Source organism: Mobula birostris, chromosome 12 (genome assembly GCF_030028105.1).
Source record: "Mobula birostris isolate sMobBir1 chromosome 12, sMobBir1.hap1, whole genome shotgun sequence".
NCBI classification, from domain to species: Eukaryota; Metazoa; Chordata; class Chondrichthyes; order Myliobatiformes; family Myliobatidae; genus Mobula; species Mobula birostris.
Genome location: NC_092381.1, coordinates 112,197,898 through 112,210,905, shown reverse-complemented (window position 1 = coordinate 112,210,905; position 13,008 = coordinate 112,197,898). Strand labels below are relative to the sequence as shown.

At 48.7% G+C, this 13,008-nt stretch overlaps 1 protein-coding gene across 1 annotated transcript in view; it reads left to right on the top strand.

Annotated features, from left to right (window-relative positions):
* Window positions 1-13,008, top strand: part of LOC140206246 (protein numb homolog) — an 86,558-nt gene that overhangs the window by 46,167 nt on the left and 27,383 nt on the right. Inside the window, exons 3-4 of the mRNA XM_072274565.1 lie at window positions 9,354-9,494; window positions 11,333-11,537. Coding sequence (XP_072130666.1) covers window positions 9,354-9,494; window positions 11,333-11,537 — 346 coding nt within the window. The remainder of the gene's footprint in view (window positions 1-9,353; window positions 9,495-11,332; window positions 11,538-13,008) is intronic.

The following is a 13,008-nucleotide window of genomic DNA, read 5'->3' as shown; positions in this document are numbered from 1 at the left end:
GGCAACTGCGCTGCTCCAAAGAGCACTAAACGAGATCATTCTTACCCTCGGCCACTAGGCTCTATAATGAGTCAACCTACAGTGGGGAGGAGGTGACCCCTCCTGTTACACTGTTTGTGGTAACTTATTTTTTATTCTTTCTTACTTCTATTCTAATAATTGTATATCTGTGCACTTGTAATGCTGCTGTGGCACTGTAATTTCCTGTGGGATCAATCTAAGAAAACTGCTGAAGTTTTAAAGGCAAAAGGTGGTCGTGCCAAACATTGATTTGATTATTTGATTTACTTTTTTTACTGTTTGCTGCTCTTTATAGTATTTTTTATATTTATTTAGATATTTTATATTTTAAAAGCATATTTGCTTTACAGAATTTTTTTACTGTATATAAAGTTGGTGGGGGGAAGGGTGGAGCAAGAATTAGCAGAGGATGGGAGGATCATCAGGGCGAGGAGGAACAGTAGGTAGGGAAGAGAGGGAGGAGGTACAGGAGCCTGAAGATACACACTCAACAATTCAGGAACAACTTCTTACATACGGACATACGATTTTGAATTAAATTAAATTGACTATTTCTTACATCCTTCATATACATGAGTGAAAATCTTTACGTTACATCACTGTCTAAATGTGAAATTTAAAGTAATTTATAATAAATAGTATGTACAACAGGATAGTCAATATAACAAAGAAATACAATTGTATCAGCATGAATTAATCAGTCTGATGGCCTGGTGGAAGAAGCTGTCCCGGAGCCTGTTGGTCCTGGTGCTGCGGTGCCATTTCCTGGATGGTAGCAGCTGGTTGGGGTGACTCGGGTCCCCAATGATCCTTCGGGCCCTTTTTACACACCTGTCTCTGTAAATATCCTGAATCATGGGAAGTACACATCTACAGATGTGCTGGGCTGTCTGCACCACCCTCTGTAGAGTCCTGTGATTAAGGGAGGTAGGGTTCCCATACCAGGCAGTGATGCAGCCAGTCAGGATGCTCTCAATTGTGCCCCTGTAGAAAGTTCTTAGGATTCGGGGGCCCACACCAAACTTCTTCAACCGTCTGAGGAGAAAGGGGAGCTGTTGTGCCTTTTTCACCACACAGCTGGTATGTACAGACCACGTGAGATCCTCAGTGGAATGTATGCCGAGGAACTTAAAGCTGTTCACCCTCTCAACCCCAGATCCATTGATGTCAATAGGGGTGAGCCTATCTCCATTGCTCCTGTAGTCCACAACCAGCTCCTTCGTTTTTGCCACATTGAGGGAGAGGTTGTTTCCTCGACACCACTGTGTCAGGGTGATGACTTCTTCCCTGTAGGCTGCCTCATTATTAATAGGAGCAGGAGCAGACCATCTGGCCCATCAAGCCTGCTCTGCCTTTCAGTAAGATCATGGCTGATCTGGCCATGGACTCATCTCCACCTACCTGCCTTTTCCCATAACCCTTAATTCCCTTACTATGCAAAAATCTATCTTAATAGATCTATCTATTTTCAAAATCTATCTTAAATATATTTACTGAAGTAGCCTCCACTGCGTCATACACAAAATGCTGGGGGAGCTCAGCAGGTCAGGCAGCATCTATGGAAAAAGGCACAGTCAATGTTTTGGGCTGAAACCCTTCAGCAAGACTGGAGAGAAAAACTGCTGAGCAGTAGTTTTGAAAGGTAGGGGGAGGGGAGAGAGAAATGCCAGGCGATGGGCGAACCTTGGAGGGGGGGAGAGATGAAGCAAAGAGCTAGGAAGTTGATTGGTGAAAGAGACAGAAGGCCATAGAAGAAAGAAAAAAGGGGGGAGGGGGAGAGGAGCACCAGAGGGAGGCGATGGGCGGGCAAAGAGATAGCATGAGATGGGTCAAGGGGATGGGAAATGGTGAAGGAGGTGTGGAGGCATTACCGGAAGTTTGAGAAATCGATGTTCATGCCATCAGGTTGGAAGCTACCCAAACAGAATATAAGGTGTTGTTCCTCCAACCTAAATATGGCCTCATCGCAACAGCGGAGGAGGCCATGGATGGACATATTGGAATGGGAACGGGAAGTGGAATTAAAATGGGTGGCCACTGGGAGATCCCACTTGTTCTGGCAGACAGAGCGTAGATGCTTGGTGATGTGGTCTCCCAATCTATGTCGGGTCTCACCGATATACTGGAGGCCACACTGGGAGCACCGGACACAGTATATGACCCCAGCAGACTCACAGGTGAAGTGTCGCCTCACCTGGAAGGACTGTTTGTGGCCCTGAATGGTAGTGAGGGAGGAGGTGTAGGGACAGGTGTAGCACTTATTCCACTTGCAAGGATAAGTGCCAGGAGGGGGTTAGTGGGGAGGGACAAATGGACAAGGGAGTCGAGTAGGGAGCGATCCCTCCAGAAAGCAGAAAGTGAGGTGGGGGGGAGGGAAAGATGTGTTTGGTGGTGGGATCCCGTTGGAGATGGCGGAAGTTTTGGAGAATTTTGTGCTGGACAAGGAGGCTGGTAGGATGATAGGTGAGGACAAGAGGAACCCTATTCCTGGTAGGGTGGTGGGAGGATGGGGTGAAGGCAGACTTGCGTGAAATGGAAGAGGTGTGGTTGAGGGCAGAATTGATGGTGGGAGAAGGGAAGCTCCTTTCTTTGAAAAAGGAGGACATCTCCTTCGTTCTAAAATGAAGAGCCTCATCCTGAGAGCAGATGTGGTAGAGATGGAGGAATTGAGAGAAGGGGATGGCGTTTTTACAAATAGCATGGTGGGTCGAGGTATAGTCCTGGTAGCTGTGAGAGTCCGTTGGTTTATAATAGCTATCAGTGGATAAGCTATCTCCGGAGACCCTGCTACTTGTAAAAACACCATCCCCTTCTTTCACTTCACCTGTGAGTCTGTTGGGGTCATATATCATGTTCAGTGCTGGTGCTCCCAGTGTGGCCTCTTTCATATCGGTGAGACCCGACATAAATTGGGAGACCCCTTTGCCAAGCACCTACAATCTGTCTGCCAGAACAAGTGGGATCTCCCAGTGGCCACCCGTTTTAACATAGTAACATAGAAAACCTACAGCACAATACTAGCCCATTGGCCCACAAAGCTGTGCTGAACATGTCCTTATTTTAGAAATTACCTAGGGTTACCCATAGCCCTCTATTCTTCTAAGCTCCATGTACCTATCCAGGAGTCTCTTAAAAGACCCTATCGTATCCACCTCCACCACCGTCGTCAGCAGCCCATTCCACGCACTCACCACTCTCTGCATAAAAAACTTACCCCTGACATCTCCTCTGTACCTACTTCAAAGCACCTTAAAACTGTGCCCTCTCGTGTTAGCCATTTCAGCCCTGGGAAAAAACCTCTGACTATCCACACGATCAATGCCTCTCATCATCTTATACGCCTCTATCAGGTCACCTCTCATCCTCCGTCACTCCAAGGAGAAAAGGCCAAGTTCGCTCAACCTATTCTCATAAGGCATGCTCCCCAATCCAGGAAAAATTTTTGTAAATCTCTGCACCCTTTCTATGGTTTCCACATCCTTCCTATAGTGAGGTGACCAGAACTGAGCACAGTACTCCAAAGGGTCTGACCAGGGTCCTATGTAGCTGCAACATTACATCTCGGCTCCCAAACTCAATCCCATGGCTGATGAAGGCCAATGCACCATATGCCTTATTAACCACAGGTCAACCTGCACAGCAGTTTTGAGTGTCCTATGGACTTGGACCCCAAGATCCCTCTGATCCTGCACACTGCCAAGAGTTTTACCATTAATGCTATATTCTGCCATTATATTTGATCTACCAGACTGAACCACCTCATACTTATCTGGGTTGAACTCCATCTGCCACTTCTCAGCCCAGTTTTGTATCCAATCGATGTCCCGCTGTAACCTCTGACAGCCCTCCATACTATCCACAACACTCCCAACCTTTGTTTCATCAGCAAATTTACTAACCCATCCCTCCACTTCCTCATCCAGGTCATTTATAAAAATCACAAAGAGAAGGGGTCTCAGAACAAATCCCTGAGGCACACCACTGGTCACTGGCCTGCACGCAGAATTATGACCTGTCTACAACCACTCTTTTCCTAGTGTGGGCAAGCTAGTTCTGGATCCACAAAGCAATGTCCCCTTGGATCCCATGCCTCCTTACTTTCTCAATAAGCCTTGCATGAGGTACCTTATCAAATGCCTTGCTGGAATCCATATACACTACATCTACTGCTCTACCTTCATCAATGTGTTTAGTCACATCCTCAAAAAATTCAATCAGGCTCGTAAGGCACGACCTGCCATTCACAAAGCTATGCTGACTATTCTTAATCATATTATGCCTCTTCCAAATGTTCATAAACCTGCCTCTCAGGATCTTTTCCATCAACTTACCAGCCTCTGAAGTAAGACTCACTGGTCTATAATTACCTGGGCTATCTCTACTCCCTTTCTTGAATAAGGAAACAACATCTGCAACCCTCCAATCCTCCAGAACCTCTCCCGTCCTCATTGATGATGCAAATATCATCGCCAGAGGCTCAGCAATCTCTTCCCTCGCCTTCACATACTTAGAGAATGCCTTGGAGTTTTCTTTAATCCTGCTCGCCAAGGCCTTCTCATGGCCCCTTCTGGCTCTCCTAATTTCATTCTTAAGCTCCTTCCTGCTAACCTTATAATCTTTTAGATCTCTCTCATTACCTAGTTTTTTGAACCTTCCGTAAGCTGTTCTTCTTGACTAGATTTTCAACAGCCTTTGTACACCATGGTTCCTGTACCCTACCATCCTTTCCCTGTCTCATTGGAACGTACCTATGCAGAACGCCACGCAAATAACCCCTGAACATTTGCCACATTTCTGAGAGGGAAGATAGGCATTAAAATAGACACATCTCAAACCATGGGTCTGAGCGCATCCCTTCTCTATCACCTGCCTATCCTCCCTCTCGCACTGTCTGTAAGCTTTCTCGATTTGTGAGCCAACCACCCCTTCCTCCGTCTCTTCAGTTTGGTTCCCACCCCCCAGCAATTCTAGTTTAAACTCTCCCCAATAGCCTTAGCAAACCTCCCAGCCATGATATTGGTCCCCCTCAGATTCAAGTGCAACCCATCCCTTTTGTACATGTAGCCCCCTGGTAAGCCTCAGGCTCGCTCAGCTCGCCTTCGTCTAGGGGGAGCAGCCTTCGGCCCCGCCAAACTGGGTAATCAAGTTTGTGTGGATGCTGTGTGATGTACCCCACCCCGCCCAAATAACAGACAGCACACCATATGCGACTTACAGAATACCATTTATAGATCTTACTGGAACTATGTAATTAATAGAGATACAATACAAAAGGAGAAGTAAAAGGCACCAAACTTATCAGAGTTCAACCACTTCATGCACAACCGTTGGAGCTCAATTAACGGGGTCTTCTTTCCACCATGTGATCTCCTCCGACCCTCTCGACCCGCCGCCTGGGACCAACCACGGTGGTCGACCAGAGCGCGTCCAGCACGTCCTTCCTCTTCGGTTCTCCTCCCAAAACCCTGGGCCTCGGACTCCCGCTCGGGGTCCGTTCCGTCGCCCAGCTTACAGCATCGCATCTCCTCTCTCTGTCCCCATCGTGCCTTCTGCCCCAAAGCCCACGAAAACAATAGCTTACAGATACACAAGAAAGAATAACATCTATCCCAATTGGTTAGCAAATGAATACTTGATCAGTAATTATAACCCAAACAAGCTGCTATAGAGAAGCACTTTCTCAGCAGTTAACGTAACAAAGAAGCCAATTTTATTAGCCTTAGCAGTAACATAAAAGAAGAAACCCCTTACATACAGGACACTCCTGCCCCAAAAGAGGTCCCAATGATCCAGAAATCTGAATCCCTGCCTCCTGCTCCAATCCCTCAGCCACGCATTTATCCTCCACCTCATTCTATTCCTATTCTCACTTTCGCATGGCACAGGCAGTAATCCGGAGATTACTACCTTTGGAGGTCCTGCTTCTCAACTTCCTCCTTCCTAACTCCCTGTAGTCTGCTTTCAGGACCTCCTCCCTTTTCCTGCCTATGTCGTTGGTACCAATATGTACCACGACCTCTGGCTGTTCTCCTTCCCACTTCAGGCGCAATCAGAAACATCCCGGACCCTGGCACCTGGGATGCAAGCTACATTCCGTGTTTCTTTCCGGCATCCAAAAAATCGCCTGTCTACCCCCCCCCCACCCTACAACTATAGGGTCCCCTATCACTGCTGCTGCCATTTTCTTCCTTTCCCTACCCTTCTGAACCACAGGGCCAGACTCTGTGCCAGAGGCGTGACCACTGTTGCTTCCCCCAGCTAGGCCGGCTGCCCCAACAGTACTCAAACAGGAGTACTTATTGTTAAGGGGACAGCACAGGGGTACTCTCTAGTGTCTGACTCCTGCCCTTCCCTCTCCTGACTGTTACCCAGTTATCTGTCTCCCCATGCCCCGGTGTGACTACCTGCCTATAGCTCCTCTCTATCACCTCCTCACTCTCCCTGACCAGACGAAGGTCATCGAGCTGCGTCTCTAGTTCCCTAACCCGGTCCCTAAGGAGCTGCAACTCGATGTACCTGGTGCAGATGTGGCTGTCCGAGAGGCTGGGAGTCTGCGGGACGTTCCTCATCTGACACCCAGTACAGAACACCGGCCTCACACACATTCTTCCTGTCTCTATTCTACACAAGTAACCTACCTTGCCTCGACCCGTTATCGCTGGGTCCCCGTTGAACCAAAGCCCTCCTACTCTGTCTCCCTCTACTCTGAGCCCGATCTCCTTTTAAACACTTCTCACTGTTCTAACTGGCTGACGTCCATGCGCTTGCACAGTTGTGCTTCCCATTCCCATTCCAGTATGTCCATCCATGGCCTCCTCCACGGCCAGGATAAGGTCACTCCTAGGTTGGAGGAACAACACCTTATATTTCGTTTGGGTAGCCTCCAACCTGATGGCGTGAACATCGACTTCTCTAACTTCCAGTGATGCCTCCCCTGCCCCCCCACCTTCACCATTTCCCATCTCCTTGTCCCTCCCTCCTTACCTGCCCATTGCCTCCCTCTGGTGCTCCCCTCCCCCTTTCATCTTTCTTCCATGGCCTTCTGTCTCCTTCACTAATCAACTTCCTAGCTCTTTGCTTCATCCCTCCACCTCCAAGTTTCACCTATTGCCGGGTGTTTTTCTCTCCCCTCCCCCCGGCCTTTCAAATCTACTCCTCAGCTTTTTCCCCCCAGTCCTGCCAAAGGGTTTCGGATTGAAATTTCTACTGTAGTCTTTTCCATAGATGCTGCCTGCTGAGTTCCTCCAGCATTTTGTGTGTGTTGCGATTCGCCAGGATCCAGGTCTCCTCACGGTTCAGGTGGAGCTTGTCCCATTGGTATAGCTCCCTCCTTCCTCAATACTGGTGCAAGTTTGCCATGAACTTAAACCCACTTCTCCCACGTCAATCCTTGAGCCACACGTTTAAATCTCTAATCTCCTTAACCCTGTGACAATCTGCATGTTGCTCAGGTAGTAATCTAGAGATTACCACCTTGTTGGTGCCCCTCCACTATCCGATTTCTGAATGAACATTGAACCCACGAACAGACCTCACTTTTTTATTTCTATTTTTGCACTACTTATTTAATTTAACTATTTATGTAGTTACTGTAATTTAGTTTTTAATATGTATTCCATTGTACTGCTGCCGCAAAATATCAAATTGCATGACATACAGTATTCCGGTGATACTAAACCAGATTCTGACTGAAAAGTCCACGATCCCCTTCAGATTATCTCACTAACCCTCTTTTGCACAATTTACTTATTTTTGCAACTTTAATTATTACTTTTATATATAGGTCTTGTACTCTACACTTGGTACAATACAACTTTCATGGCCTTACTCTGCTCCCATATCTTATGGTCTTTTATCTGACAAGTCAGTGGTAATAAACCTTGATTTAGTTTCAGAGGGAATCATTCCCACCCCACCTCCCTCACTGCCAATTACCTGGATCCACCTATCAACTGCCAGCTCCATTCCCATCCCACCTCCCTCACTGCCAATCAGATGGATCCACCTATCAGCTCCATTCCCATCCCACCTCCCTCACTGCCAATCACCTGGATCCACCTATCAGCTGTATTTCCACCCCACCTCCCTTGCTGACAATCACCTGGATCTACCTATCAGCTGTATTCCCACCCCACCTCCCTCATTGCCAATCACCTGGATCTACCTATCAACTGCCAGCTCCATTCCCATCCCACCTCCCTCGCTGCCAATCACCTGGATCCACCTATCAGCTGCCAGCTCCATTCCCACCCCTTCCCCTCACCTCTTTTTACAGGCCATCTCCTCCTTTTCTTTCCAGTCCTGTTGAAGGGTCTGGACTCAAATGCCCCTCCACAGCTGCTGCCTGCCCGGGTTCCTCTGGCTGCTTTCTGTGTTCCTCCAGGTTTGCAGAGTCTGCTGTGGTTCACTTATTGAGAGATGTAGCACTGTCATTCCAACCCAATGGACCCCAGCACCCATGTGGCCAATTTCTGGTACGTCCCTTGGGTGGGCAGGAGGAACTGGAGCGCCCAGAGGAAAGCCACACGGTCACGGGGGAACGTACACACTCTTTACAATCAGTGGTGGGAATTGAACCAGGGTCGCTGGACATAATGCTAACTGCTGTGCCATCGTGTTCCGTCAGCCCTTTACCTCCTCCAGCTCCTTTCATCAGGATTGGATTGGAAGGGGGAAGAGGCCGGAATGAGAAGGTGAGGGGAGAGGGGAAGGAGTACAAGCTGGCAGGTGATAGGTGAGACCAGGTGAGGGGAAAGATGGGTGAGTGGGATGAAGTGAGAAGCCGGGAGGGGCTAGGTAGAAAAGGTAAAGGGCTAGACAAGCAGGAGTCTGGAAGTAGGGGAGACTGGACCATGGTAAAAAGGAAAGGAGGAGGGGCAATAAGAGGTGATGAGCAGGTGAAGAGTAACCACTCCCCTGTTTTCTCTGTTCTGGTTCCCTCTCTCCCATGGCCCACTCTTCTCTCCCATCAGGTTCCACCTTCTTCACTCTGTATCTCTTCCACCTATCACCTCCCAGCTTCTTACTTCATTCCCCCCTCCCACTTAGCCTCACTTATCACTTGCCAGCCTGTCCTCCTTCCCCTCCCCTCCCCCCACCTTCTTATTCTAGCTTTCTCCCCCTTCCTTTCCATCCCTGATGAAGGGTTTCGGCCCAATGTGTTGACTGTTTATTCCTCTCCATAGATTCTGTCTGAGCTGCTGAGTTCCTCCAGCATTGTGTGTGTGTGTGTGTGTGTGTGTGTTGTTACGGGACACATCAGTTCCGGGACCCGTGGCTCCTGCCTCTTCCTATTGGCTCACCGATTGATCCGTTCCTCTATCTCTCCTCAGGACCTCATAGTGGATCAGACGATCGAGAAGGTTTCCTTCTGTGCTCCTGATCGGAACTACGACAAAGCCTTTTCGTACATCTGCCGGGATGGCACCACCAGGCGATGGATCTGCCACTGTTTCATGGCACTAAAGGACTCGGTGAGGGACACCTCCAGCATTCCCACCCTTGTGTTCCGATCCCCTTGTGGTCTGGCTCCCTCCCACTCCCCCCCCCCGTGACTGCCCATGAGATCCCTGTACTCCCCCAACTCCACGTGGTCACTCCACCTTGCGAGGCAGTACCTTCAGCTCCCCAGATCCCAAGCTCATTGAATCTGTATAAGGTTTAAGGAGGAATCTCAGAGATCTTACAAAGGAGGATGTCCCCCTCTTTGCAATCTTTGTCTATTGTTCAACATCTCGATCGTCCACTATCATGGCAGTAGACCATCATGTCTTCTGTGTATTTATTTATTTGGAGATACAGCACAGTGACAGATCCTTCCGGCCAAACAAGCCTGCGCTGTCCATGTGACCAATTAACCCTTACATCGCCAATGTGACCAATTGACTGCGCTGCCCATGTGACCGATTAACCCTTACATCTTAGACGCGGGAGGAAATCCCCACAGTCACGGGGAGGAACGTGCAAACTGCTTACAGACAGTGGTGGGATTTGAACCCAGGTCGCTGGCCTACACCATTGTGCCACCCAAGAAATTCAACAGAAAATTGACCTTTCCCTCAAAGCTACAAGTCTAAAGCGAGACCCAACTTCAAAGAACACTGCCACGGCTTTAAACAGTTCTTGTGTGATAACACTCTTGTGAAGTTAAACAGGCTGTCCCTGGGATACAAGCACCTGGACACCCCATCATATGAGTGAGCTACTGTAATATTATTCAACTGAGAAGTCCAACATACATGCACACATTCATTCCTATGACCAGCAGGGCCAGCTTCCTCTCTCTCCACTTTCAGTAGTTGTTCTTATCAAAGGGGGTGTCAGGGGTGAGTTTTTTTACTCAGAGAGTAGTGGATGCCTGCAATGTGCTGCCTGGTCTGGTGGTAGAGGCAAATACATTAGAGGCTTTTAAGAGACGTTTGGATAGGCACATGGATATGAGGAAGATGGAGGGATATGGACGTGGTGTAGGAAGGATGGATTAGTGCTTGGGTGTCCTTTATTTGCTTTTTAGCTTCTATATAACGTTACCGTACAGTACAGGCCCTTTGGCCCATGATATTGTGTTGCATTTTTAATCTATTCCCAGATCAATCTGACCCGTCCTTCCCATATAGGCCTCCATTTTTCTGCCATCCATGTGCCTCCACCTAAGAGTCTCTTAATGTCCCTAATGTACCTGCCTCTACCACCACCCCTGGCAACGCGTTCCATGCACCCACCACTCTCTGTGTAAAACAAAAAAACCTGCCTCTGACATCTCCTCGGTACTTTCTTCCAATCACCTTAAAATTATGCCCCGTCATGGTACCCTTTCCGCCTTGGGAGAAAGGCGCTGTCTATCCATACGATCTGTGCCTCTTATCATCTTGTACACCTCTTTCAAGGCACCTCTCATCCTCCTCTCCATACAGAAACTTGCCAGCTCACTCAACCTGTCTGCCTGGGACACGCTGTCTCAACCAGGCAGCATCCCGGTAAATCTCCTCTCATTAAACGTTTGTTGACCAATCACAGGAGTGCAGCCGCTTGGCGTACTCCAGACATCCAATCACAGTGTCAAAACGGGTTGGGTTTGCAAAAAATGGACATGATGGGCACCCAATCAGGGGAGTGGGTTGGGTTGGTCTGGTATCCAATTATGGGAGAAACCTGGAATGATGGACATGTTGTGCAACCAATCACATGAGTGTAAGGGTGGAACAGTATAATGTCATGTACCTATCCGTCCTGGAAGACCCAATACTTTTTGCCCGTGTCCCCAATTAACCCTTCCTCAAGCACTGATTAATTGTGCTGTGCTGGATTCCAGGGGGAGCGATTGAGCCACGCCGTGGGCTGTGCCTTCGCCGCCTGCCTGGAGCGGAAACAGAAACGGGAGAAGGAATGCGGGGTAACGGCCTCTTTTGATGCAAGCCGGACAAGCTTCACCAGGGAAGGCTCCTTCAGGGTGACGACCGCCTCCCAGCAGGCCGAGAGGGAAGACAACATGAAGCAGCTGCAGGACAAGAAGAAAGGTGAAGGGCTGAGTGGCAAGCTCTCCCATCTCCACCCCCACCCCCAACCTCCCATCCCCAACCTCCCATCCCCCTCACCCACCACACCGTATCTCCATCCCCAACCTCCCATCCTCCTCACCCCCGAACCTCCCATCCCCACCCCCAACCTCCCACCCCCCTCACCCACCACACCCTACCTCCATCCCCAACCTCCCATCCCCCTCACCCCCGAACCTCCCATCCCCACCCCCAACCTCCCATCCCCACCACCCCCAACCTCCCATCTCCACCCCCACCCCCAAACCTCCCATCCCCACCCCACACCCCCACTCTCCCATCCCCACCCTACACCCGAACCTCCCACCCCCACCCCCTAAACCTCCCATTCCCCCACCCCACCTCCTACCTCCATCTCTACCCCCCACCTCCCATCCCCACTCCACACCCCGAACCTCCCATCCCCCTCACCCTCACCCCCTACCTCCCATCCCCACTCCCCACCTCCAGCCTCCCATCCCCACCCCACACCCCCTACCTCCCATCCTCCTCACCCCACACCCTGAACCTCCCATCAAGACTAGGGCCCCTGTGTTCTTTCGGGCCAAGATCATGAATATTTCCAACCAGATCTCAGAATCAGATTCATTATCATTGATGTATGTTGTGGAATTTTTAATCTTGTGGCAGCAGTACAGTGCCAAGTATATATAAAAAAAACTCTAAGTAAGATTAAAAAAAGCAATACACAACGCAAAAATAGAGCAAAATCTGAGGTGGTGTTCATGGGTTCAATGTCCATTCAGAAATGGGATGACAGAAGGGAAGAAACTGTTCCTGAATCATTGGGTGTGTGCCTTCAGGTTCCTGTACCTCCTCCCTACACAAAAGCATTTGATAAAAGTGAAGCACAATAAGTTATTTGAATATTACAGGAAACTCTAGATCTAGATTCGAAAGACCTCCGCCTAATCAGAAATCTGTACTGGGAACAAACTGCCGCTGTAAGAATAGATGGAGAAGTGAGTCAGTTTACGAAAATCAAGAGAGGCGTTAGACAAGGGTGTGTTTTCTCCCGATTTATTTAATGTGTACAGTGAAACAATATTACAAAAAATAAGAGATATCTTGGGAATCAAAGTTGGCGGTGGAAACATCAATAATTTCAGATATGCGGATGACACTGTGTTAATTGCAAGTATGGAGGAAGAACTATAAAACTTAATTGATATAGTTGTTGAAGATAGATAGACCCATTTTTGCACTATTAATTGCAAAAAAGACAGGATGTATGGTGATATCCAAAAAGAAGGAGAATCCTATCTGCAGGCTGAGGATAAACGGGGAAGACATAAAACAAGTACAGAACTTTTGCTACTTAGGAAGCTGGGTGACATCAGATGGCAGATGCGACTGGACATCAAAAGAAGAATAGGGATGGCAAAAGACACCTTTACAGAATGAAGAGTATACTGACCAATACTAAACTAGG